Here is a 27,964-nt window from a genome sequence, read left to right as displayed (position 1 = left end):
ACAGGGAGGACTAGCTATGGATGTGTGTGTGTAGTAGTGAGTACTTTTGTAATGGCATTTGAGTAGTAGTAGCAGCAGCGCTGTTCGACCCTCTGCTCACTCTCTCGGCGCGTGTTTTGTCGGTTTTGATATGATCTGCTCGTGTTAGCTCACCGGCAGTGGCAGATGCCTGCGTGCTGCGTGTATTCCACTCTTCTAGAGTGTGTGTGGGTGTATGTGGCGTGTTGAAGCTAGTAGAGCCGCCGGTACAGGTATCCTCCGTCGCCGCGGTGTGTGTGTGTGTGTTCCTCAGTGACCAGTCCTTTTATGTGAGGGATTGTGTGATATGGGATGTGATCGTCGCTCGTCGTCGCTGCCTGTCCAGCCAGCCCGCTTACACCATGTTGACGTACTTGTCCTGCGGGTTCATGTAGTCGAGCCCGTTCGGGCTGAACGTTTGCGTGCCCATCGGGCCGGCGAGCGCGGACGTGGACGCGAGCCCGAAGTTGGCGGAGGTGGTGTAGCCGGTGTGGCCCATGTTGTAGTTGCCCTGGTTCTGGTTCTGGAAGTAGTCCATCTGGCTGTAGTAGGACGGCGTGTTGTAGTTGTTCGGGTACTGCTGGTACTGGTTGTGCCAGAAGTTGTACGTCTCGTGGTTCGGCACGTACGACAGCGGATTGTGGGACGTCTGGGGCGTGATCGGGGGCGACGGCGTCGTCATGATGGAGGAGTTCGACCCGAGCGGCGTGAGGTTGCCGGCGGACGGGCCGTTGCCGAGCCCGCCACCCACCCCGACGCCGACGCCGCCGAGCACCCCGTTGCCGTTGCCGCCAACGCCCACGCCGCCGCTGCCCACGCCGCCGCCGCCGCCGACGCCGCCGCCGACCGAGCTGAGTGACTGCCCTAGCCGCGTGTTGATGTTGACGTAGGCGGAGGACGAATGGTGCGCTAGGTTGAGCTCCGAGTCCTTCAGCAGGTCGTACCCGGTCGGCTTCATGCCGGAGGGCTCGTTGCCGCCGCCGCCGCCGCCGCCACCGGCCGGCCCGTGATGGTAGGACGAGGGTTGCTCCTTCTTGCAGATCACGTTGATCGGCGGACTGACGGAGGTCGACGGTGTGATCGGCAGTATCGGTGACGCGTTGCTGTGGCTCAGCCCGAGCGGCCCGTTATGGCTGGGGCCGGCCGGGTTCGACTGGCTGCCCGCACCGCCGCCGCCGCCGCCGCCATTGCTGCCCGTGCCGGGCCCGCTACCGTTGTGGCTGTTGTTCATCGGCGTGTGCTTGATCGTCGGCTTGTTGTTGGCGTTCACTATCGAGCTTTTGGTGCCGCCGTGGCTGCCATTGTTGCTGCCGGTGCCGCCGGACGAGCCGGACTGGCTGCCGGACGGTCCGCTGTTGCCGCCGGACTGGCCCGAGCGCGCCGAGCCGGTCGAACCGCCGCCGGACGATTTGCTGCTGTTGAGATTCGAAGAGGACTGGTGCTGGAGCTGCTGCCGGCACTTGGCACGCCGATTCTTGAACCATACCTGGGAGGAGGGAAGCAAAACAAGAAGAAGAAGAAGAAGAAAAAAACAAAGCAAACATCCATTAGTACTGCCACTTGTTAATCGATAAGGGGGAGGAAAAAAAAACGAGCGCCCGGCACAGTGCGCTGTCAGCAGTGGTGCGGCGGGCTGCTGCCTGCTCCGGATATTAAATAGGGACGGTCCTGCGGTGAGCTCCTGCTGTGTGCGGCCTGGTGCGCACTTCAAACAGATAATGACTCTGTAATCACTGCTCACGGGGCCCACAGCCGACTCCCTCGCCCAATGGCACAGTAATAAAGTGAAGTGAATCGCAACAAATCGCGCAACCCGCCTGTGCCGTACCCCAGGGACGCACGTACGCACGCGCTTCCACTCCAGCAAGGGTGGAAATCAATTTCCCTGCACTCTACACCGCCCCATGCTTGCGACGGTGGAGGTGGTTTGGAATTACATGCGCTCTAAGCCCGTGGAAACTCCCAGGGGGGAGAAAACATGGACCGGGAGGCTCCGCTTTTCGATGCTGCGAGACGTTCGTCGTTGTCAGTCGAGCGGAAAATGTGTTTCCCACCCAACAGCTGCCGTGCCGGGGAAGACAACAAATGGTCCAAGCGGAAGGAGCGATTCGCTTGGGACACAAAAAAGCGCACCACAAAACGCCCCGGTCATCCGAGCCTGGTACAACCCAGACGCAATGGAACACTCTAGGACCTCGGCCCATGATAACGACAACAGAAACAAAAAGTTTATTGGCAAACGTGCACAGCGGGAAGAAGGTGCTGGTTCCGGTGTCCTTCCCTGCTGGCTTTGCTTTAGCTTCTTCTTGCCACTGCACTCCCATTGATCGATGACAGCCCGGTCAGAAGAAAGCGCCCGTGCAGCCGAGCGCCCCGAAATGAAGCTGTCACGCAGCCGCAGTTTGTTTGGTTAGGGCTTGCCAGGGACCCCGGTGTTTGGGATCGATCGATTCGAAACCGTCTTTGTGCGCGAAGGGCACAAGCAAACGGATGTTTTTGGTTGCGTATTTTACGAGCGGCCCGGGCGCAAGCGCAAACATGCAAAACCAGGGCCCAGCACCCGTAACAATGCGGTTTGTTTGCTCTGACTGTCCGAAATTGTTCGGTGCAAACTAAGGTAGGCAAGCGAAAAAAAAAAACAGGGGCCACAGGGAGCGGAATCGATAACTCGGTGCACATCTATCGGGCGACCAGAGCACAGATGTTTGGTTTGTTTGCGCTGTGTGTTCATTGCTGCCGTGACAATGCGACGGCTGAATGCGGACATGCGAATGTGTGTTCGCAGCTGTAAATGATGTTGCAAATGGTACTGTAAACATGACGTGCTTACAGCGGAAGTAAATCTTTAGGGCTTTGTTCTTGTGATGCTACTGGGAAATGGATAAGTGTGGTTGGGATTGAGTCATCGTACCAACAACACGACAGCATCCGACCCGCCAGCATTGTCCAGCGTTATTTGGATGCTCCTTTCACAGGAGCCTGCTGACACCCCGTTGTAAGGTAAACAGTGATTTTGCTCCAGAGGCTCCGGGACGTTTCAAAAGGTAGGATCTTTGCATTCAAAATTGCTGGATGAACATCTTCTTGCTTCTTACTGACATACTAATGCGAGTTATCGAGTCCAACTAAAAGCACCAACTAAACTTTTCGTAACTGTGGTTACATTGCACCTCAAAAGACAGGATCTTTGCTGCCAAAGCATCCAATAGATGTTGAGAGCGCTTCAAAAGATATATTTCATTATTTCTGAAGTTCCTCATGGTATATCTAATCAAAAAACTTCTAAACTGTCTTCAATGTATTCCTCGATGTCGCTCTCATTTGCATTCAAACGCTTCGAAAAACGTGCCAATTGAAATGCCACTTATCGCAAGCAAATGTTTATGCCACCGAAAATGATCTGTTTAAACACATTAACCTTAGCACAACGCTACAACGCGAATGTTAACCGTGGCCAAAGCCCACGGGGGGTGTGCCGCTCGTGCGTGAATAAAATTATTACAGCACAAGGGCTGATGCGCCCGAACAGATAGCGGGCGCCCAGCATCTGAAACTAGATTCAATTTTCCGCACCGTACTGCGGCGCATTTTCTTTTCCCACTCGCCGAAACAATAACAACGACCAAAACCCATCGCACCAACCCCCCCATCCCCCTTGCCATGGCTCGGAAATGGATTTTCACGGTGCGGCGACAGTCAAAACAAAACAGATTTCCTTTCCCCCTTGGTTTTTGGGCCGTTTTCCGGGCTTCTTGCGCCGGAGGAGGGTGTTTTTGCTCGTTGTGTTAGCGCCCAATCGCCCGAGCGTCACTCAACCGAAAGTAGCAACGGAAAACCGCGACGGCGAATGAATACCAAATCCTTGATTATCACTCCATTATTTACAGGCGGCCCCTCGCCTCGCTTTTGCGCCACGGATATGCGAAGAAGCAGCATCCTATTTCCAAACACACGCACACCCTCGCCCCTGCGGGAAGAAATCGCACGCGCCCGCACCCCGTTCCCGAGGGCAATTGATTTAAAATTAAAATTAAATCAACAAACTCCGGCTCGCACACCGAACGGGCGCATAAATGTTTAATTCGCCACAAACAACGCAAGCAAACAGAACCGAGCGGCGACCGGAGAGAGAGAGAGTGGGTGCGAAAAGGCCGGCGGGGAAAATGTGTCACTTGACACCGAAAGTGCCACCTTCCGCAGCCGCCGAACAGTGCCGGCCTGCAGTGTTGTGTTGTGTTCGCATCGCGTGCACATGTTTTGCCGCCGGGAATTTCCCACCCGATATGTGCCCGGGTGCCCAAAAAAAGGGGTTCCTCGTTCGGTTTACGGTTCGATAGAGTTGTCGCCGAGTTTTAGTTTTCTTTTTTTTTATTCGCCTTTCTTCTCCCTTCGATGGTAGGATTTTCCACCTCCCCAACACTCACCTGTACTCGTGATTCAGGAAGATTGATCTTGAGTGCCACCTCCTCGCGCATGAAAATGTCCGGATAGCGTGTCTTGCCGAACAGGGCCTCCAGCACGTCCAGCTGGGCCCGGGTGAAGGTGGTCCGTTCGCGGCGCTGTTTTCGCGGGTTCACACCTAAATGGGGGTTACCGGGAGAAAAAAATAAAAATAAGAAAAAAAACAAACGTTAGAAACTGAACTGAAACGCTCGATTTGGGTTTTGTTAGACGAGGAACGGGGGTTGTGTTATTTTTTTTTTTTTTTAGGAAGCTGGATCTAAATTGTGAGGAAAGGAGGGGTAGGGAAAGGGGAGGCTAAGCTTACACTAGCTGCTGAAAACTAATCGTACCGAATACTGTATCTGAAACGCAAAAAAGGGGGAGAACTGAACACCGAGAAAACCGAGCAAAACAGAAGACGAACCTTAAGGAAGTATTTGGATAATTTTGTTTGTTGTAGAATTTTGCGTTTTTTTTTGCAGTGACAATCAGTAAAAAAAAAAAACAAGATTTACATAAAGAGAGACTGAGGTGATCGTACAAAAAAAAAAAAAATCGCGCTATAATTTTGGCCAAGCTCAGTGTTGACAGTTCGTATGAGCAACTAAAGACTTGTGACGGAAAAAAGCGGTATTAAAACAATCTTTTGGGTAGCTCCACAAAAGGAACAAACAAACAAAACTTCAACACCACTACTACTCCACGAGCGTGATTGGAACCCGCAGTGAGTGTCGTCGCAAGAGCGCGGTACACACGCATCCACGTACGCCATCCCATCCTCCCAGGCGGCTTTGAACGTCCTGCAAGAACACACACGGAAGCAAAGTTAGTTGGCTGTAAATTGGAGAGCAAGAAGAGAGAAACACAAAAAAAAACAAACAAGCAGATATCGAATACACATACGGACGTATGTGCCAGTCTCGCTCACATTACCTTGCAACCCGGTCGTCTGTCTGTCATTCCTGTTTAGCTACAGCTGCACAAGTCAGGGTTTAACAGCCGAACGGTGGCACTAAACAGCTAACAGTGGAATATTAAATCAAATGCATTCATAACGGAAAATCGAAGCGGAGGAAGCAATAAAAGGTCCCGTGAAATTTCCCCCAGTTTCCACTGCAAGTGTTGCCGATGGTACAGCTGCTGCGCCGTGGTGTGTCAACGGGGAAACCAGGGGCCGCCATTTAAATCGTCGCGCAGCGCGCGCGGACTGCGCACAGCACTTTGGTCCTTCGAGCCGGATCACGCAAAGCGGAAAATAGTTGAGGGCAAAAAAAAAAACAGCAACAGCAACGCGCACACACGCAAGAGGGAAGCACCAATGACACAGAAACAGGCACAAACACACATACAAACACACACACACACACACACACACACACACACATATACATAGAAGAAAAATTATGCTCATCGACAAACGCGCTCGAGGTCGGCTTGTTTTATATTTGCTCGGGCACGAGCGTCTCCGCAGCCGCAGATGTGTGCGCAAAAAAGGTTTGACAAATTTATTCCAAATCACGCGCGCAGTGTCTCGCTGTATGTGTGTGTGTGTGTATAGCTTATCTGAGGGGCAAACGGCAGTGCACAGGAGCCGCAGCAAGAGCACACAAAAACGCATACATGAGGGGCGCCCCAGGAAACAAGACCCCTGATTTATTGCTCTGGCACGTAGAGCGGCGCCCCGCTTGTGCAGCGTTCTGTGCCGTGTGTGTGTGTGTGTGTGTGTGTACAAGAGACACCTTTCCAGCGGCAATGGCATGGCGAAACGCTGGCCCAGGAGGGCTGCAACAAACAACGCGGCAGCCAACCAATCCAGCCCTCCAGCGCAAGGGGCGCGCCTCGCCGGATGCTGCCGCCCGTGTTCGGTTCGGTCGGCAAAGCCCGTCGGCGGCCCGCGTCACGTACAAATTTTTACAAAATGGTGTCCGTCCGGAATCCGCGCCGTCTGTCTCGTGCTTCTGTTTCTGGCACCGCAATTTCGCCGCTTTTTTGTTGTTGTTTTTGCTCTCCGTTTCGTTCGCCGCTCGTCTTTGTTTGCGCTCTTGCCCTGTGCGCCATTCGCCGGGCGCAGTTTGGTGTGGCGCCAGGCAGCAGCAGCAGCAGCGCCATCTTTGCACCGACACCGTGTATACAGCATTATCGAGTCTTGCCTGCGTACGTCGGTGCTGGAGGATGTTTTGGGGTTGTGTGTGGCTGGAAGCACGTTGAGCAGGCAGGAGCAAAAACAACAACAACAAAAACAACAAACCACGCTTACACACCCAGACAATCCAGTAAAGTGAGAAAGTCGGGCAGGCCACGCGGACAGTGCGTGTCGTGTCAATGTTTGCCTTTCCATTCGAAAAAGTCATCACTTGTACGTGTGCGTGTGCCTGAGTGTCCCAAAAATACTCTAGTCACGTGTGTGTGCGCTGCGAGGTTTCCTCCATCCATCTACACCTACTCAAAAAAAACAAAAAAAAAGAAAGAAAAGGCTCCGTGTCCCTGCGATGTGTCTTCCCAGTTCAGGGGGCTTCCCTCGCCGCCCGCATTCGGTAATTGATATGTAAACACTCGTGCCAGCGCACGGCGAGCGCGCTAGGAAGTGAACCTGCACGGCATTCGGCAGCGGCCGGGAGACTTTTGACTTTTCGTCAGCTCCTCGACCCCCCCCCCTATGGCCTGGCCAGGGGCTCGATTACAGCGCGCACGCAAGGGAAACCTTTTCCCGACACCACGGCTCTCGTATTGCACCCAGCCGAAGCCACGCGAAGCGGCGGAGCTGTGTTACCTTTTATTCCGTCTGGGCAGTCGTTTGGGGGCGGGGGTAAGGTGGTCGTTTCGGTATTAATTAGCTGAGCCGCGCTAGAATTTCTCAACGCAACAATGCGCCCCGGGTTGGATTTGCACTGCCGGGATCGATTAGACGATGGGTAAGGAAAAACCTTTTCCCCCCGCAAAACCAGAAAGGGGGCGTACAGGGGAAGCCGTACGACACAGCGGGGAAGCCCCACAGCGCGGTCGCGCACTAGTTTCCTTTCGTGCCCAAAGCCAAAGGTCACGCCGGGTTCATTCGCCGTGGGGCTGGGCAGGCGAAGGCTTCGTGGAATTATCCAACCGACGGGTGCACGGTGTGGACAGCTACACAGGTGGAAGGATGGCGTTGATGAAAACAACGACAGTATCGTAATCATTACGAGCCGCTCCGAAACCGTTCTAGAATCTCGGACGCGCGGCGTGCCATTCCACGGTAAGCGGTTTATCTCGCTCGCCACATCTTCCTAGCATCCCGGGACAGCTGCACCGGCCCCAGCGACTTCCCAGCAGTGTTTTAGGAAGCTGCCAGTGTGACACGTTTTTGCGCTACTACCACCAGGTGCAAGCGAATCGCTTGGGCCCTTTTGGAGAGCAGATTTGAAGCAGTTTGTTAAAACACAATCCTACCCAGCCAGCTCCATTAAGTCGCCACTGGGCATGTTCCCGCCGATCCATTAGAGAACAGAAAAGGGAAGAGAGAAAGAGCGAGAGAAGAACACAACCTAATGAGCATCCAAACAAAAGTAAAACAAAAAAAAAACACACACCAACCAAATGAAACGTCCAACAGCAGCCGCTCGTCCGGCGGGGCGCAGCCGACCGCGACGCGAAAACTTTTCGTAATGGCCGGGCTTCTCGTTTCATTAAAATTTAATTTGTCACTCAAGCGCAACCTCTCTCTCTGGTGGAGCTCCCAGAAGAAGAAACAAAAAACAACAACAACAACAAAAAACTACCACAGCCAACGGACAGTGATGGGGCGATGGTGAGGTGCGCCGGCCGTTGTTCTGCCATCTTAAGGGTTCGTCGCTTGCCGCGCGCCATTTGCTGTCACACTGTTTCATTTGCGCGCTGCACAGCATTGCACATTTCGTCCGCGGGTCGGTCGGGAATTCGCTTTTGATGAGCGTCTGCCAGAACACCATCCCCCCCCCCCCCAGCCCCCCCTTCCCCACTCATTCCCCGGCGCGACCAACCGAAATGGAAGCAAATGGGCGGCAAAAGCCTTTGTGCTAAGTCTCGTCCCATTCCAAGAGCAAAAGAATAAGAAGAAGAAGAAGAAGAGCCTCCGGACGCACCGACAAAGAGAATGCAGAGAAGAAAGACACACACACACAGACCAAAAAAACCCCGAACCGAAACAGAAACGGGCAGTTGACGGATGAATTATTGTCACGGTGATCACTCGAGCGTAATTTTGGAAGCGCGCGCGCGCACCCAATTCCGTCCCCAGCGTTCCCAGCGTTCTTTTCCAGGGGCGGCTTGCTGTTGTTCCTCATCGTGGAGGGGGAGTGGGGATCTTTCTGCCTTCTGGAGTTTTTTTTTGTTTTTTTTTTTTCTTCCGTTGCTAGATTCCTCCCGGCTTCAACTGTGGAGTCGTCTTCTCGCTCTCTTTTTCGTTTCAGATATCGGTGCGAAAGAGAGCGTACGTACTACGGCCAACTACGGTCAGCTACACTGCTGTGCTGTTTGTGTGCTGGAAAATCTACATTGGAGCACAAAGGAAGGCGGTGGGAAGTGCGGCGGGAAGGGTAAGGGAAGAGGGGCCCGTGGGGGCTCGCTGAGCTGCAGACACTTCTCTACCCCTCTGCCCGCTACCCTAAGGCAAAAACGGGACCCCGACACGGAATCAATCATCCGGCAGCGCTGATGAGACGCTTGTCCCGCTTGAACCGCGCCAGGGGCCCCGATCGGGAAAGGGGAAAGGAGAAGTGCCTTGGGCGAGCCGCCGATCAGACGGAAGCTGTAAACGCCCCTTAACGAGGCTACCAGTTTTGCGCCAGCCCCGGGTACGGGGCAAGCCTCGGTAGCTTCGTGCCGGCCTACAGCCTGCCTAGAGGGTCCTCAGGAACAGGAAGGCTTTACGGGAGCAAGCAAAGCTACTACGGTTAGCGTGGTGTGGTGTGTTCTACGGGGCGTTTGTGTTTTGTGTTAGTTAACAGTAGTAGTAGAAGTAGAGTAAAAAAAAGCGAATATTTACCCCACATACCTTGCGGAAATCCTACAGCATCTAGCCCGTGGGGAAGACCGAACGGGGCTAACGATGTCATAGGCATTCCGGGCGGTAAAGGTCCATGCGGATGCGCATGGTGCGGATGGTGGGCGGACCCGTACCCGTGCGGGTGCGGCCCGAGATCGGACGACTTGAGGAAGCCGGCCATCAGGGCCTCGGTCGAGTGGAGCGCCACGGTGGATGGGTGTTGTTGACAGTAGCGACCCCCAACTGACGCGTACTGGTGCGCGTAGCTGCTCACGGTGCCGGCGTTCGCGGTAACGCGTTCGGTAACGGGCTGTTCGCTCTCCGGTCGTTGCGCTGCGTCTAAGCCTGCCAACAGAGAGGGAAAGAGAGAAAGAAAGCAATGAAAAGGTTAGTTATGGAACGCAAAAAAAAAAACATCAAACACAGTAGTGAAACAATAAGCACTGCAGAAACACACACACACACACACACACACACACACACGAGTAAAGCTCTCTCACAATACAATAGAGCAATTTCACAGGAATTTGGAAATCGCACCCAATAAGCGTGAGGCTCTAGAAGGAGCTTGCCCGCATTTCGCTTTGTGTGGCACCGGCGTGCAAAGCTGCTTTGCCACTGGGAGTGGTCCGACCGACCTTGACCCATCCCCGTGAGTCCCCTGCATGGTGGATAATCCATCCCGGGGTCCTTTCGCCTCCTGTCGATGCACTAATCACTAATCAGGCAAGAGATGCGGGGCAAAGGGATCCGGCCCTCCGGGATAATCTTTCCCGTCCAGCGGTTCGCTGCAGAACTGTCGGTTTCGGGAAAGCAAATCTTGGTTGAGGTTTTGTTTGTTTTCTGTGCGTGTGTGTGTGTGGGTGTGTGTGGTAGAACAGAAGCCCGACAGGTACGGGGACAACCTTCGGGCGGTACGCCAAAGCCAAACATAAATTGAACAAAACGAGCGAACCGAGTCCCCGGGACGAGAGAAAACATAAATAATCCATTAGAAAGGTATCGAATGCCGGCAAACGGTTTTTCGGGGGTGTCGTTCGGAATATTCCTGGTCAGATCTTGAGGCCTAGAAGTTGATGGAGAGAGTGTGTGTGTGTGAGACAGTGAGGTTCAACGACAATCTACATTGAATCATCGGCAGAATCTCACCCTCTTAGAGGAGATAACGCACTGGCTAAGCCGCATTCCATTCTCGCCTCGCGGGGTACGCATCAGCCCTTTTGCGTTTGCAATCGATTGGAGTAAGCTTGGACGCTTCAATCCGAATTCCACTCGGCAGTAATTGAGGGTGAGCGGGCGTGAAAAGCATCCCAGTTAAAAAAAAAAGTCACCTCTACCCCCGCCGGTAATGATTTGCCGCGCTTCTTGCAGACACATGTTCTCATTAAGAATTCGGAAAGAAATTCCAGCTGACGCACACAGCTTCCGAAAGCGACCACACCAAGCGTTCACGAGCGGTGTGGCATCGGAACGTGCCTGTGCCGGTGCCCGTGACTGTGACAATGGGACGCGCCACATTCATGCGACCATGTCCCTTTTTGCGCCCGGCATCCCCGCCGGGGCCGGCCGGGACGTTTGTTTTCCGGCACGTTCCGTGCGTTTCAGTTTTGTCAACTCCCTTCGGGTTCGTTGTTGGTTCGGTTCGCCCGGGTGCGGGTGGTGCAGCGCAAAAGCAAGCGACGAACCCGCACATCGACCCAGGCCCAGGTATGTGTCTCATGATCGGATGAGGAGCAAAGAGAGCGAGAGAGAGAGAGACAGATAGAGAGAGAGGAAACAGCTCCCCACAGTAAGCCGACAGTGCAGTGCATTGATTGAAAGCGTAAATATTATGGTTATTTGCTGTCGCTCTTTCTCGCTCCCCCCGTTCTCTTTCTCTCACTCTCTAAGGGTTCGCTGTCCGCTCTGGTGGTGAGTAAATAAATTTCATTCAATTAGCCGCGCGAGCTCGGAATCGTGTGCGAACAGAGCATGAATCAACATTATTTGTGCCTCCCTGTGCGGAGACCGTGTGCATGGAGGCGACCGTCGCTGACAACACGCGGCCCGTCCGTCCGGCCGGTTCGTCGTTCGATACGGTCAACGAGACCAGGCCAGGACCCTGTTGGTGTTGCGGTGAGTGTCATCTCGTTAGAAACTGACAGCTCGAGCTGCGCTTCAAGATGCCCGAGAGCGGGTTCGGCCGCCCGCCCCGGGCCAGTTACCAGTGTGTGTGTGTGTGTGTGGTCCCCTTTTTCGGGACAAAAGGCGTTGCGGAATTTTCAACCAATCCCCTCAAACCCCCCCCATACCAACCCCACCAACCGCTCGCTCACCTTCCATTTCTCAAACACATTCCGGCCCCTCGGAGGGAATGGTCGTGTCATAAATCGTCTTCACGGGCAACGGCGCCTACCGCCCGCTATCATAATTGCTGACCGATCGCGTTAAATCACCGCGCGCCAACGCCCCGCGCGTTTCCAAAAACAAAGTCGCCGATGATCCGAACTCCGACCGACAACGGCAAAGAAAAGAACAAACAAAAACAACAACAGTCACGCATCCACTTGAGGAGAGAAGAAAAACACACTCGCACACACACACACACACACACACACACACACACACACACACACACACACACACACACACACACAAGGCATCCCTTTTGACCTTTTCTCCGCGCGGAGAATGCCGCGGACTCGCGCGCCAGGGAGTGAAAGCCTCCGCAGCAAACGAGACGAACGAGCTGCGCGGCGGTACAGGCGACGAACCTTCGACGCAAACCCGCAAGATAATCACTTAATCAATCTCAGGCCCGCCTTGATCGCACCCCCCCCCCCCCCCCCCCCCCCCCCCCAAAGCGGCTGCTTCCAAGCGGGGGAGGGCATCTGGGAGGGGGTGATTTTAATCGATGTAATATGAATCAGATAGCGGACCGACGATCCGGTCGGCCGGCCCGGGCGGATAAGATAAACGATCACGCGGGAGAGATCTCCTCCCGGCCGGAGTGGAAGTGGTGCCGGAGAAAAGACAAAAAAAAGCACGCCCAGGGCGCGCTACTGGGCGGCACCAACCCGGTGTGTGTGTGTGTGTCTGCAACCGATCCGCGCCGCACCGTAATCGATACGATCGGTGCTCTTAAAGGCGCCTTGAAGCGCTCGCACACACAGACACACACACACACGGCGAAGACGAACGAGAATGCTCACTCGCGGTCATTAATAAAATTAAGAGATCAAATTAATTTCGCCTAATCTGATCAGCCCGCAGATCAAACATGGGTATTTAGGGGTGAGTTTGTGTTGCTGTTGTTGGGGGCTGTTTTTTTGTTGCTGTTGTCCTGTTCTGTTTCGTTTGGCCTTTTTGTGTTGTTGTTTTGCTTCGTTCCTTCCCCGGGAGCTTTTTTGTTTTAATTTATTTACAAAACAAAGTGTTGCCACGGAAAGCACACGCGAGCTGGGATGATTATTCTTCCTCTGCTTGTCTGTTACGGTGCTACCTTTCTCCCGTTTTTTTTGGTTTGCTGTGCTCCGATCGAAATCCGTAGCGTAGCAGCCAAAATTGTTGTTTTGCTTTTTTTTTTCGCTGATCGGAATGGTTGCATAATTTAACAGGCGCCGCCTGTTTGTTTTCTAAAGCATCCAGTGAGAGAGAGAGAGAGAGAGAGGGGGGGGGGGGGAGGGAGGAAGGAAAAAGGGTTATCGCATGCTCCCCCGCCTTTCTAATGCGTTCCACTTTGCATATCAGGGCCAAACGACGCTGCTGCCTACGCTGGCTCGTGCAGCCGCAGGAAAGTACAACAAAATGCACTCCTCAAAATGGAATAGAGGATGAGGTGGGGTGAACGAGAAGATGGGGAAAGCAGAACACGAGTTCAATTAAGGGGTGGTAAAACAAAACAACAAAACCGATCAAAAGCCACAATCGTTTAGGGCGGAAAAAACAACGAGAAACTATTTATGACTCATCGCGCCCTGAAAGCGACGAACCCCCGGGGAACGCGCACGCACATCTTAATCTGTGTTTTTGTGGTCTCTTCTTTATTGGGGGTTATTGGGGGTTTTTTTTTTATTTTTGTTCACAACGAGCTCATAAATTGGTAAACTCCCGGTAGAGAGCCATCTCTGGCATTCAACATCAATCGCGTAATGTAATGCGGGTGTGAATGTGATGCTGTACCCATCCTGGAGCGTGTCGTGCGCGTTGTGTGTTCGGCTCACTGTTGTGCCGTGAAAACGCGATCCATTCTTAGGATCTTTTTGCGCAACCGTGCCGGAGCACCGGCTAGCAGTTCGTACCAGCGTCGGAAACGGTACGCGCTCGTTCCATTCCAGCGAGGGAGGGGGAGAAGCGAGAGAAGCGGGGGCGGATTGCTTATCGGTTGAGTCAGAGCAGAGCCCGGCTGCGGTCAGGTTATGTTAAAAACCGTTCGAAAGGCCGGCGAAACACCGAAACGAATCAATATAAAATATTCAACCGACAGGCCGCCGCCGCCGCCTCCATCCCACCGCTTTCTGGGGCCTCTGGGGCCGGCTTGGCCGCCGTGTGTCGTTTTGCTTGAGTGTCGCTTGAAATTCCAAAATTATCAAAACGACCAGACGGGCGCGTAATCAGGCAACGGATCCGAAGTGACACCATTACATTCCGGACAGGTTTATATGCTGCGCGTCCGTCTGCCGCAACCTGCCTGCCTAGACAACGGCCTCGCGTTTGTTGCCTTTTTCTTCCCTCTCTCTCTCCACCAGGGCCACACCGCCCGGGCGCTGACTCCTCCAGTGGCCCTTATTCGATCGATGATTTATAACCCATCTTGTCCTGCGCTTTCTCGCGCCGCGCTGGAAATTGCGCCTAGGCTGCAGGCCGCGCTCCTACCCATTGGATGCACTATTGACAACAAAACTAAACACACACACACGCGCGCCTCTACCTGGTGACCCGCCCGATACGTGGGGCGGACGGTGGCCCAGACGCTGGTGGTTTTGGAAAGGATAAGAATTTATTGAAATGTTGTGTATTTGCGGTGGTGGCGGTGCGGCTGCCGCTCCACACCGACACCAGGCCACGAAGGCCAACAGCATCCGTGCCCTCGCAGCGCCTGTGTATCCGCGTGTGTGTCTGGATGTGTGTGTGCGTCTACCTTCACGGTGTATACCACGAGGCCACGGCGGGGAGAAAAAGTGCCGTTTCGTGTTGTTTCGATTATTCAAATGAAATCAATCAAAACAAGTACAGCTTTCTTCGTTCATTTTTCTCATCCCTCTCCATTCGGAAGGGAACCACCAACCACTGGTGCTGGCGTCGGTGTGGCGTCGTCAACGTCAACGAGATCGGGCGGCAAAGCAGGGGGCCGAAGCCCGCCAGCTCGATGCAACTAATTGCATTAATTAAGTTTGCTTACATAAGCGGGCATAAACGAGCAGCATGATTGAGTAGCTGAACCTCCTCCGCCCGCTTCGCTCCTTCCCCTTACAACCGCTTTCCTCCTGCCTTACAGATCCGAGATAGCCCAGATAGCTTGCTGTCTTTCAACTAGCTCCCGTCTGTTTGGTTTCCGTTTCGAGACTAGTTTCTGTAATTGTGTGTGTGTGTGTTTTCTTTTTCTTTTAACGTTGACAAAGACCATTCCAATCCGATCGAACTAGGCGAAGGTGACAACATCAATCAAAACGCTTCAAACGGAACGGGGGAAGGCGTAAAAATGTAAAACAAACACACACAAAACTTGTACCGTGGGCCGTGTGCAACCCCTAATTGGTGCGATCCTATCGGTGCGAGCCAAGGCACACACACACACATTGGCGGAATTTGGATTTCACAAACAGAAGAAAACAAACCGAACCAGATTCAAAACATTCCATCGAACAGGTGAGACGACCGCCGCCGACCTAGATCCAGCTGGCCCACATCACCCACAAGCAAAGGGGGGGGGGGGGTACGTGGGGGAGGGGTAGCGGAATCATCGATCAGGAAGATGTAATCATTTATCACCCGTGCAAGCCGCTGGACAGCAGCAGCAGCAACATGTGCGCTCAAGGATGGTAACGGCGAGCGCCGGTTCGCCGCCTGCCGTGTCGTTTAAGTCACTGGGCATAAAATTCACAAAAAATGCGTCAAAAAGCAGCGAAAAAAATGGGGAAAAATTGAGAAAGCATACCTTTCATCCCAGCAGTGCTCTGGAGGCGCTAATTATGAATGTTTACCCACTGCTTAATGTTGGTTCGTGGTGGCGATCAAAAATCCCCCCCAAATAAATACGGTTTAATCCCGATCGTCCGAAATGTGTTTGGCTACTAGATTTTGCTCCCCTCCAAAGAGCCTCCCAGCTCCCGGCTCCCGGCTTGCCGCGTGGCACAGCAAACAAACCGGCCGCTGAACGATTTGGCTACCGATTCCGGCCCTGCGGCCAACGTGTGAGAAAATAAACGAGCCGCCGCGACGCGCTACTGCCGACGGGCGGACCGAAAATGTACTGAAAAGAAGAGAAAATAAAAAACTCCATTCCCGAAACGGGCAAGATTTCTCGTCCCAGGCTCCCGGCGGGCTATCGCCAGCAAACAAAGGCGTCCGCCGCACGCTCACCAACACCCCCCTCCCCCCTGTGGTGAGAAAACGGGAAAAATATGCAAAAAAGGCTGCTACTAACTTTGCCGCCGGAGCGATTCGGAAATAGAGACGCACACACACAGCCCCCCCCCCTGAAAGAGCAACCCGTTACCACCGAGTGCTACCTTATTTCCCCCCCCCCCCTCCAGCCTGTGATTCCATTCTTCCACCACCCACCTCCCTGTTCCCGCCTGCATGCGCATCGTGGGCAGGCGAGGCGATAAAAAATTTGTATCTTCTAATCTTGATATTGGCCGTTGATTATTTTTACGATTATTTTTATACATCCAAACGTCTTCGTTTCGGTGCCCCCACCAGGTTCTTTCGCTGCGTTCCTGATGTGTGTGTGTGTTTTTTTTCTTCTTCGATCTTTCCTTTCTGTCTGCGGGCCGGGAGGTTTTGGGAGCTTCGGTGCCCGATGGTGTGTGATTGTGCCTGCCTTCAGCAGCACATTCCTTGCCGTTTTATAATCGAAAAAATATTTTTCTGACACTGCTTTTGCGCCCGACCCCGCCCCCGCCCTTTACGCCACGTGTGTGGGGGTGTTTTCATAGGAAGAAAAAGAGAAGCAAAAAAAAAAACGGGAAGATTTTCATACAAAAACAGCGCCCGCCGTTCGTCGTCGCGCTCAGTCCCAAATAATATTTAATAATAAAAATATCCAATTATGGAAACCGCTCGCACAGCTGCGCGCGCCCCCCCCGCTAGCTGTCTTCGCTCCGTTTGCTGTTAGCTCCCTGCAGTACGGGGCGGAAGAATTCTATTCCTTTCCGCCGCCTGTAAACCACCCGCGCTTCGGCGCAAACACAATTGGCGCGGCAGCAAAAAAAAAAAAAAAAAACAAAAATCAGCCGCGGGGCAGATTGTGATCTCATTAGACATTCGCACCTTGCGTAGCCGGCGGGAGGGCCCCACATGGCCGGGCGCGCAGCATCTCACACGGCCGTTGACAGTCGGCAGACTGGTTGGGCCGAGAGCTGGGCGGCGGCGACCGAACAGGGCGACGAACAAGCGACGAACCCTCCCCACCGAAACCGTCCGTAACCGATCGGGCGCAATAAAAATATTTGCTTCTGTGTTCCCGCCCGCTGCTGAAAAATCTCTCGCTGCAAGCCGTCCCCACCGTATCAGTGGGAAGGGGCAACTTTCTGGGGTCGGTGTGTGTGTGTTTTTTTTTTTTTTTGTATTCCCAGAAAGTTATTCATATTTTTATTCTACTCGCCCCCTTTTCCCCGTGGTGACGAACCACAGAAGAAGGCATCAGCCTCTGGAGAAGCTTCGTTCTACCAAGCTCGATTCGATCCGCCGTCCGGGACAGGACTTTTGCCTTTTTCCTTTTGCTCCTACCCGCTCGCTGGGGCCTCGTTTCACTCGTCTATCTAGAAACGAATGCGCAAGCCCCCCCCCCCCCCCCCCCCCCCGGCCGGAGAGATGATGAAGGAAAATATGAATACGGTAGCGTATAATATCGTCATATTTTTCATAATTTATATCTCGTTTTTATTATTATTTATGTATACGGTTTGGCCTGCCTACCGTCGTCCACGGACCATAGTAGGTGGAGGGATGCTGGAATTGCCCGAGAAGGCCGTGTGTTTGTGCGTGTGTGTGTGTGTGAGAGAGAGAGAGAGAGAACAAAATTCTTCCTTTCGCTGCTCGTTCTACGCATGCTTTTTTTTTGTCGTCGCCTCGCTGCCGCGTAAAAGAAAAATCTTCATCCCGAGCGGGGCTCCCGCTGTGGGGAGCGGTGTGCGTGGTGATCAAGCGACCAGGTAGCTGCCAAACCTGGCTGACCCAACTCAACTACCAACCATCCAACCCCCCACTTCTTAAGCATCCTGGCACAACCACCGAAACCAGTTTAGACCGTCCACCGGGGCGTGATAATAAAATAAAGTACGCGGCAACGAGCGGGGGAGCCCCGGCCCGGGAAAGGATGGCCGAACATTTTCCATACGACAGCTATGACCGACAGGGGAGGGGGGGAGAGGCGGACGGTGAGGTGCGATCGAAAATCAACACGATATGATCGAGTGTCATCCACCGGGGCGTGATTGTGCGGGGGGGGGGGGGGGGGGGTGAGCACCGGGAGCACAGGCCAAAACTTGCCTTTGATATCCGCCGACGCCGCCCGGATTCCTTGATTACTGTTCGCCCCGCAGCCGCGAAGCGCTTCGATGCGCGCGCTCTGAATGCTGGGAGATTATGCAAGCCAAAGGGGGGGACTGGCCGCGCGGGTGAGCGCGGGTCACAAATGTCAAACACGGTGGGGCCCCGAAAAATTCGATTATTTTGCCTTCAGAGAGCGAGAGAGACACACACACACACGCCCGTACACGTTGAGGGGGCCGCTTGGGAACACATTTGGCCATTTTCCATTCGCCCATTTGTCTTTCTGTTCCCTCCGTGAGGCGGGCCCAGCAAGACCAGAAGTTGGTTTTTGAAGTGTCGTTACCGGGACCAGCAAGGGGCATGAGGGTGGGAAGAGGCGGGAGGGGGGGGGGTGTACAGGTTGCGAGAGAGAGAGAGAGAGAGAAATGATGATTTTGATCATTTTCGTGCTTAATCGTTTGAGATGTTCTGATGCTTTTTTGGCTTTTACGGTTGTTGGATGTTTTTATTATTATTTTTTTTTTTTGCGCTCAATCTATCCCATTCTTACAGTCCGTGTGCTCCAAGTGGTTTCAACATCACTTTCAGCTTTAATTTTTATTTACTAGACTTAAGCGCGTAAAAACTAAGTTAAAGCTTTTGATTTTGCAGTATAACAGCAAAAATTGTGGTTTTAATAAAATTGCACAAACCAATGCGGCAAATACAGACCCTTGCTGTCTTGTAATATAAGCTCTATGAATAAATTTTAGATTAAAAATAGTACACTTTAGATTTTAACTTATTTTTAATTTAATTTATAAATACAGAAAATTATACATTTACGTCCCGCACTGTATGCAAGAAGTCTTAATCTTTTTTTTTTCCTTTGAAAAACACATTTAAAAGATGAGTTTTTAAACTTTTCTTTGCCCCCCCCCCTTCGCTCACTAAAAACGCTTGTTTTCTCACCAAAGATTTCCTTCCTCGCGCTCTCTCTCTCTCTCCTTTCCTCCCCACCCGCACTGCACATCAAAGGGCCCAGCACCGTAAGCAAAGTGTACCGAAATCCTTATGATTAAATTGAATGACAAGCGAGAAAGGCCGTTGTGGCAAACGGGAGCAAATCTGATCCCACCCGTTTGTCGCCCCCCACCCCCCCACCGCCATCTTTGTGGGACACGGGATAAAATAAATCGACGAGCGCAAAAAACAACCTTCCTTTTGCCTCGCTCCCCTCCCGCTGGTGCTGGATGTATTCATTTTTCCAGCGTCATTTTTTTTTTGCTTCGGGAGTAAAATATCTAATAATTAAGATTAATTTAAATGCAATTGATCAACGGAATGCCCGTCGGAATGTGTGTCTCTTTCTCTCTCTCTCCCTCTCTGTTTGTCACTACCAACGGGGCACTTTAATTTCAGTTTTATTCACACACACACACACGCATACACAGTTCTGGAAAAAAGATCCTCCCCCGCTTTCACCCTCACCCTCATCCACCCCCTTTTTCGTGTGTGTTGTGATCGAGAGTTCACGAACCAACCAAAAACCGTTCGCCCATTGCCACGGAGTGGAGCCACATTTTTGCTGCTTTTGTGCGTTGCTGCTGCTCCTGTGTGTGTGTGTGTGTGTGTGCACGCCTATGTGAATACATAATATACGGCAACGGCGGTATAAATAAATATTTATGATCCCGCGGTCCGGCTACTGAGGATTATAATTAATTATGTAGTTCTGCCTTTATGATTCAGATTCGGCATATTTTCTTCGCTCCTCGCTCCCGCTGCCGATGCATCCACTTTCTTTCGCCACCACCCCCCCCCCTCCCCTTATCCAAAGCAGCCAACAAAAAAAAAATAGAGGAAGAAAAAAAGGGGTTCTGTATTCCCTTTCACCTCGGCGCGCGGGTTTGTTTCGATCCACCCCGGGAGCCTTTTATTTGCTGGGAGCGTTACACTTTTAGCTTTAGCTCACAATCAAATGCGAGCAGGTTGCACCGGCGATATACGTGTGTGTGTGTGTCGAACATTCCAAAATCCATAAAAACCTTTCTGTCTGCTTCCCGAACGAACGGGATGAGAAAGTAATTTGTTTTGCGGCGAAATGTGCCCCACAAGGAGGAGAACTAATGTGAAGCAACTGTAGCCGTACCTGATTGAACAGCGCTGCTCTACGGTACAAATGAGTTGTGAAACGCCTGTTTGGTTGTAGAATTTTGTTTTCGGTAAAATCATTCAACTCGGCCCGACCGCTCGTAATAAAACGTTCGCGTAGCAATAAAGCTCGTACTCGCTCGTTCAACAGTTCCCGCACGCACAGGCTTCGCTTCCGGTCAGCTCAAAGGGTTCATCAAGCAATCCCGTTGCTGCGAGCGATGAAAGCATCGCCAAAGCAGCGGCGGGAAAGTTCAGCAGCGCCAAACAAAACCAAAAAAAAGGGGGGGGGGGGGGGTGGGGTAAAATAAAATTGCGCTAAATTGCCCCCCGCCGAGCGGAAGCAAGTTTTGGGGCCGAACAAATTAGCAGCGTGCCAAAAAATTTCCCGCCGGAAGTGGCCAATTCACGACGGTGCGCCAAACGGACAAACGAGCACGAGCGAGCGCAAGAAGAAGAAGAAGCAGCAGAGCCAGCCCCGTCGGGATGAATTTTGCGTGCGCCGCATTTCGCACCCGAGGTAAGGCAGCGGACACGCGCCCAACGCGTTGCTCCTTTCGTGTTACGGACGCTCGCTGCCCGAAGCGTGCAAAAAAGGAAATTTGAGCCGGCTGGCTAGAGATCAGCAAACACCCGATCGATTACGGGAAAGCGGCCTCACCCGAGACGCGGCACACCCGGACGGTGTCAGATTTGTTCGGTACGGGTCGGGTCGGTGCCGCCTTATCGGTGTTGCATATCGATCGAGAGGTTATTGTTTTTTTTTTTTTTTTTGCACAAACAAGTAACGAGAGACCGAGAGGCCAAGCGGTTCGGGTGTGAAGTGAGCATGCAAAAAAGAAAATGAAGCGAAGAAAAAAAAAAGCAACAAAATAGAAGGAAGAAAGAATTTGCCCATTTGCCTGCTTTCCACCCAAAGTGGCGGTACTTTGAAGCATCACTTTCCGATACAGCGCGCGTGCAAACACGCATAGAGCGCAGCGAAACAAAGCACGGCAAGCCGGCAAACGGTGACAAATGTAAAACAAGCCGCGTTTGCCGCCGCCGGCAAAAGTTTAGTAATATTTACAGTTGACAACCAAATTCGGGGAGCTTTGGTATTGGCAAGCCGCACCAGAAGGCATGCAAACACACACACACACAGCAAAGTGCGCAAAGTGGAGAAGTTCTAACAAATCAGCAGCAGCAGCAGCAGCAGCAGCCGATAAGGCGCGCACGAGCTCGCGAGGGTTGGCAATCGCGAAAACAGAGAACAGAAAAAAACGACAACGAAAGAACACGCTAAAATAATCGAAATGGCTTTCGAACCCCGGAAAGGGAAGGGTAAAGCGGGGAAGGGGAGGGAGCGGCGATGCGCAATCTGCTAATGTTTTCGTCCACCTACCCCCCCCCCCCCCCCCCCCACACCGACATTCCAAACATTGCTCCATACCTCGGCTCCAAAAATGACACAAATTAATAAAAAAGAAAGGAAAGACTTGCCCGCACGGGGAAGCGACGAACCCTCCAAAAAGCCACCGAGCGAACAAAAAACGATAGCACGGGACAGGGGGATCCGCAAATGGAGCTCATCGCTGGCCGTGCTGCTGGGTGGCAGCCGCAGAACGGCACAGGACCGGCCAAACGGCTCGTGGTCGCACCGCCGGCTCGTGATTGAAACACAAATAAATAAAAGTTCACCGAAATCAAGCCGCCGCCGCCGCCGCCGCCGTGGCTGCTGCCGCACGATTTGTAGCGCTTTGCGCGATCCGCCGAATAAGATAGTCCACCTGCGCACGATACGGGCAGCATTGGGGCACCCTTTTGAAATAGTGGGCTAGCAGTGGTGGCTTCTCTGGTAGAACTGTGGCATCAAAAAAGGTCTAGGCGACGGCCTACACACTTTGATTTCTGCCCTATTTTGCACACTTTCACAACGCAACAAACTCACAAACACACAGCCACCGGTGCACACTTTTGTCACAGAGTCACATCACTTTGGTTTTAACTTCAGCATTTCGCCGTCGGTTTCGGATTTGGAGAACTTTTCGACCGTTACACACGGACGTCACAAAGCATAAAGCACTGTCGCGGACGAGCCACTCGCTCTCGTCTCGTGTGTTATCAGCCATCATAAAACGCTCATAAATATCCCGAACACCATCTCGCAGGCGCGCGCTGCTCGATCGCTCCCCCGACGGCCCGAACAGTCATGTAAAAGCCAAACGGGCAGTGCCGAAGAACGCAGAGCGCAGTTTTACGACCCGCGCGAGGAGGGCAGCAGCAGCAGCAGGTTGTTACGTGTTTGCTGCGAGGGTGTGCCTAAATTGCTTGTACTACAACGGCGGGCAACAAGCAATTTGGTGCATATGTGCAATAAGGGAAGCAATAAATACGTCAATTGCCAATTACAGCTTAACCTCACCCAGCAACGATCGCCTGGTACAATGCGGTTTGCCGGCGTTTCGACGCTTCTTTCCAATGCCGCAGTTTTCCTTCCTTAGTCAGCGTACGTGAAGGTAAATTGGGCACGAAAATAAAGCAAGTGCAACGCTCCGCGGTACGCGTGCACAGTTTTAAGCGATTGTTTTCCGGGTAAAATGCAGCTCAAAAAGGAAGCCTGATTGCATAGTACAGATATTACACTTACACTCCATTTGCTTGTGAGCGTGTGCTCCACTGCCTATTTGACATTTGACAGCAAAACAACGGAAACCTGCCGCTACGGGCAGAACGAACGACATCAAGCGACGAACCTCGTTTTATTAAACTGAACGAAATTTCCCAAGTGCCGCCAAAGATGGAACGATAGCCACGCAAGCTTCTTTTTTCCTTTTGCTGCATGAATCATCGCGCGCAAAAGGTGCGCACCTTCGGGTAAAGTGAGCCTTCGATCATCTTCGCCTGCGGCTACAGACAAGCGGATCAGGGGGGGAAAAAGTGCAGGAAACAAAATAAAAGCAGCATCGAACACGAATCAAACGATCACGGAGCAGTGCGGCAAGGAAGGAAGGGATGAGCAGGGGGGGGGGGGGGCGTGCTGGCCGAAGGAAGCCAAAGCCAAAACAACACGCCAACAAAAATCGTACAACGGAAGTGTCAAAAATGTCAACCCTGTCAAGGCGCAGCCGAAACCGTCGTCGTCGCCGTTTGGGACTGGAAATTCTAAGTCACTCTAGATTATCTGATGCTTTTCGGGTTTCTCTTAATGCCGGTGCTGCTGCTGCTGCTGCTGCCGCCGCCGAGGCTATCACACCCTCATTCGCCCCTACGCTTGAGGGGCAATCAGCAAAATGCGTCGAGTCGACAGTTGAAATCAAACATATTTTCCACCACCACCACCACCACCGTGGATCGAACGTACACCACAAAAAGGAATTTCGGCCAGAACGGCTAGAACCAGACGGGGGAGTCGCCCGCGCGGGGTTGGCTTTCAGAAGAAAGAAAGAAAGAAAGAAAAAAACACGCTGCACATCGCGCAGTGTTTCGATTTGTAAACGACTCATTTACACGATGTTAATAGATCGTGTCGCGCACAGTTTGGTGTGTATGTTTTTTTCCCTCCTCCTCCTCCTCCTCTTCCTCCCTTCGCTTGCTTCCTTGTCTTCTGCCACTCCTTCTGCCTCAAGGATCGATCACGGCTACGGTACGGATCGTTTACGGGCCGGCCAGAGTAGCGGTGCGGCGCGGGGATTTGTTTTATAGCGGCCACTCAACGTCACCAGCGTCGGTCAAACCGCGCTGGCCGGCTGGAGTGGTGACTCAGGTGAAGTGCGGTCCGCGACAGCCGCGGGAACAGGAAACACGGGCAAGCACGGGGTGGTTCGGTGTTGCTAATGTTTTACAAATAACCACGACACGAATGGGGGGCAATAATCTCGAACACATTTATAAACTTTCCTGCGGGACCTGCGGCTGGAGCGACCTCCCTCTCCTTCTCCGCTAGCGAACGGTGCCTCCCTCGCCCCTCCCCCCTTCCGCCCAACGAACCATTATGGGGGCCTTATCGAACGGGCAACATCCCGGGCCGCGCACATCCACACACCAGCATTAGCCATCAATAAAATAGCGAACGCGGTGCGATATTTCAAACGCTTTCTGCGCCTGCCATAATGGCGCAGGCACACGCTAAAAGCTTCTACCACATCTAAATTGTAATTCATCCATTTCGGGGCAGGAGCCCAAGTGTTGCCGCTCGCCGCGCGGGGGTCTCTGTCGCGGCGGATGACTTTTTGGAGATGATTCTATGCTCCGCTGCTTTGGGAAAACGGTTTTCAGAAGCCCTCCCTCGTTTGACGCTGAAGAGCAGCAACATGGGAATGACATAATTATGCAGCCGTCGCCGATAAGCAGTGCATCCCGAGCGACCAGCAATGGAATGGGGCACGGAATCTTGAGAAGATTGCGAACTACAACCCAAAAAAAAAATGAAACAAAAAGGAGAGCAATAACAATCGCACTGAAATTGCGCTGAATTGCCCGGCGATGGCACCAGCAACTGTCCCCAAACTGTCACAGTGCCTGGCTAGACGCCCGACTCGTCAGTGACGCCAGTGACGGCGACCGCACGGCGGCTGCCGGAGACTCCAAAGATCCGGCGAGTCTTCTTCGCTCTCGCTCTCGCCGCAGCTCCGTGCGGATCTTAGCGTTCGTGGTTGTTCTTGTGCTCCAAGTCTTCTGCTCCGGGTTGATAAAGAGCACTTAAGCATTCATAAAGATTTGTTCTTCGTCGGTGTCTTTCTTTCTGTGGTGATGGTGGCTCGTAGGGATCCAAACAAAAAAAAAAACAACCCCACAAGAACATCGTAGCCTACACAGCAGACCAGTTGAGGTGGTTTCTTTCTTGCTGTTTGTTTGTTTTTTTTTTTTGCCACAGAGCTCCGATTTTGGGCGTTTGAAGTCATCAAAGAGGTCAATACTCACAGCCCGAGACGTCGATTCCAGTATTTCTCGATTCGTTAATTTGGCCGTGCGGCTCGTTTCGTTCGAAATTGAAACTCGCGCAAGTCGTCGCCCGGAGCGCACCCACACGCCTGACAGACACGGCCAGCGGGGAGAGGCAAACTCGAGGCCCGAGGAAATCAAAAGCCACAAGGCTCTAATCTTGCCAGCCGTCCGGAGGCACGCAACGCGGAGATGGGCGGGCGCGCGCGGTGTGGTATGACACATGACGCGTTTGACGCCCTGTCAGCCGAGCTCCAGTTTGAGGCCCGCGAGCGCGCGTTATTTGGACGCACGCGGACGCTTCCGAATGTTCGCGGGGTGTCTCCATTCATACCTTGCGCCCGGCTGGACGGGCAGAGCGAGGGCCAGAAGGGTGAGAATTGATTGATATTTCATTGATTAAAAATCTCGACCCACCAGGGCCCACAGCCAGCCCGAGATGAATTGAATAGTTTTCCGTTCGTTTGGCTTCCTTCTTTGCCGTTTCCTTCTCCCGCGCTATCTGATCGTTTGCCTCTTCGCTTCCAGCTTTCGTTGCGTGCTGCTCGCTGGCAAAGGTTCAGCTTGGGGGTCTTAGAACCGGGGCATTACCTTCCCGCCGCCGCACAATCATACACACGTCACGGCGATGACGAAAACGCACCACGAATAGGGTCCCTGTATTTTTTGGACGTGTCCATTCATCGTTTTTCAATCGGAACGGACCACATAACTCATCCGCAACGGTGCTCCCTCCCGGTGCCCCTGGTCGCACGATTTGGGCGAACAGGTAGCAGCAGCCCGGGCACCGGCAATCGCTAAATTTCTTCTTTCGGAAAGCACGGGGCAAGCCGAAAAATAGCGTACAGAGTTCGTGCGTCCCCGTACTCCGGCTGGCTAGCGACGCAAACGACACGGGACAAAGAAACGGATGCAGCGGATGCACCGGACCTTTGGGTCCATTGTACGGAATGTGCCGGGGCCCGGGTTTTTCGATTCCGAAGAGCCCCGGTTTGGTCCGCTGTCGGTGGGAAAGTAGCGCGCTGCTGCATCCCTTTGCAGCAGGGTGTAATGATGATGTAATAATCGAGCAACTTGTAACCGAACAGGTTCGGGCAGATATATTTCGCCCTTTTTGTTGCTGTTTGCCGAGAAAGAAGCTTCTAGGCTGCTTTGGGTTTGTGGGAACTAATTCGAAAAATTGATGTTTTGAGCGTCGCTACAAAAATGGTGTTCTGTTGACCGATTTCTAAAATAAACAGACTTTTACGAAGAAAATCCCAGAGTGCAGATCGCTCACATATTCTGGTGTCGATGTCGGACTTTAAGTACGACGGCAATTCTACCGCTCGATAACTGAAACCAAGTCTTGATACTCCAATATCCCAAGCACAACAATACCGTCGGACATTAACTGGTCAATGTTGAGACTTATTTGACACATGAAACGATCACTTCTACACGTAATTATGAAAGTGTCTCAGTAATGGGCATCTTCCATAATTTTGCAACTCCCAAAGCCCATGACTACCGCAGGACGTTAACCAAACAATCCTTGGAGTTTAGCTTTCTAAGCTTATTACTACCGTCGGACGTTAATCAGCCAGTGCTGAGTCTTGCTTCATGCGTCAAGTGATGACTCGACTCCCTCCTGTAACCTCACGACATGATGAAGTCTTCAAATGCCTCAAGCTCAAGACTACTCAAGTTGCTTACGCCAAGGACAAGGAGTTGACCTCATTCAGTTATATTTAAATCCTGCTAGTGTTGCCGAACAACGTGCAGATTTCTGGAATTTCCCCAATGCTACAAATGCTCCAAATGCCCCAAGACTTGCGCTGGACGTAAAACAAACAGTCCGGCGGTGTCATTTTGTACGTCAATCGAGGACTCGACCTCCTCCAGTAACTTTAGCACCCCTCGATACCCCCAGGAAAGATTAACTCAGGCTTGCAAAGACAAAACCTTGTTCAAGATGCCCGATTTCTCGGCATACCTGAAGTATGCCGTTGGACCACAGGCAACCCTTCCGTGACAACCCTTCGCACGGTAATCGATGTCTCGATCTGCACGGACCACCGCAAAAGGTCCACACTCTTTTCCCAAGTTCTGCGTCAATCTTCACTCCAGCCACTGCTCCTCCAATGCGCACTGTGTGGGTCCGAAAAATTGATTGTTGTTGCTTCACCTACGTACGGAAAACGGGGGGGCAGGATCACTTCACGCGAAACATTGCCAAACATTGATTGTTGATTGTTGCTCACACACCGATTGCACGCATTGCTCGCTGAAGACCGATTGTTGTATTCGCGGCGAATAGTGTCCCTATGACTCCAACACACTCCCGTCGGACAGCCCAGACCTATCGTCCTACCGCCCGCTCCCCAGCGAATGCGGGTGTGTGTATATTTGTTGGTTTCTCTTCTGTCACGCGTGTACTCACCTTTAGGCAGCGTCGCTGTGATGGCACTTTGATAGTAGTGTATGTTGATTGGATCGTAAGCGGGCGGGTTGGCGTTCGGAAGCACTCCAAAACCCCCTCAACACCTGGGTGTCCGGGTGACAGGCAGCGGGTGTCTTGCCGACACCGCTCTTGCTGACCCACAGGAACACACACACACACACACGAAGACACACGCGCACACTTAAGCACCGATTGTTATCATAAGCACCAGCGTAAGCACTCGCGGAAAAGTTAGCCGATCCAGCATTGGATGCAAGATGGTACAAACACCGGCGCACGCTAAGTTCACTGCAACATCGATAAACCACTGT

The 27,964-nt window shown here is 52.6% G+C and overlaps 1 protein-coding gene across 2 annotated transcripts; it reads right to left on the bottom strand.

Moving 5' to 3' along the window:
* Positions 1-147: 147 nt before the first annotated feature.
* On the bottom strand, positions 148-27,729 carry LOC120955289 (homeotic protein ocelliless). 2 transcript variants are annotated; one of them, XM_040376022.2, is made up of 4 exons: positions 27,633-27,729; positions 9,458-9,802; positions 4,443-4,597; positions 148-1,504 (listed from the first exon to the last, which is right to left on the bottom strand). In XM_040376022.2, the coding sequence occupies exons 2-4, from the start codon at positions 9,636-9,638 to the stop codon at positions 374-376; spliced, it is 1,467 nt and encodes a 488-aa protein (XP_040231956.2). In that variant the 5' UTR covers positions 9,639-9,802; positions 27,633-27,729; the 3' UTR covers positions 148-373. The 2 variants fall into 2 exon arrangements, with proteins under 2 accessions (XP_040231956.2, XP_040231947.2); XM_040376013.2 differs by lacking the exon at positions 27,633-27,729 and having other exon boundaries at positions 9,467-9,722.
* Positions 27,730-27,964: the final 235 nt, after the last annotated feature.

This window comes from Anopheles coluzzii, chromosome X (assembly GCF_943734685.1).
Source record: "Anopheles coluzzii chromosome X, AcolN3, whole genome shotgun sequence".
Classification (NCBI taxonomy): domain Eukaryota; kingdom Metazoa; phylum Arthropoda; class Insecta; order Diptera; family Culicidae; genus Anopheles; species Anopheles coluzzii.
This window is presented reverse-complemented; position numbering and strand designations above follow the sequence as displayed.

What these genes read in the sequence shown, in the direction of transcription:
- LOC120955289 (XM_040376022.2), bottom strand. Translation starts at nt 9,638, where the DNA reads ATGGCCGGCTTCCTCAAGTCGTCCGATCTCGGGCCGCACCCGCACGGG. An exon ending in ATTTCCGCAAGGTATGTGGG is followed by an intron (nt 4,598 to 9,457) that starts GTAAATATTCGC and finishes ACCCCCATTTAG; the next exon opens with GTGTGAACCCGCGAAAACAG. An exon ending in TTCCTGAATCACGAGTACAG is followed by an intron (nt 1,505 to 4,442) that starts GTGAGTGTTGGG and finishes CCCTCCTCCCAG; the next exon opens with GTATGGTTCAAGAATCGGCG.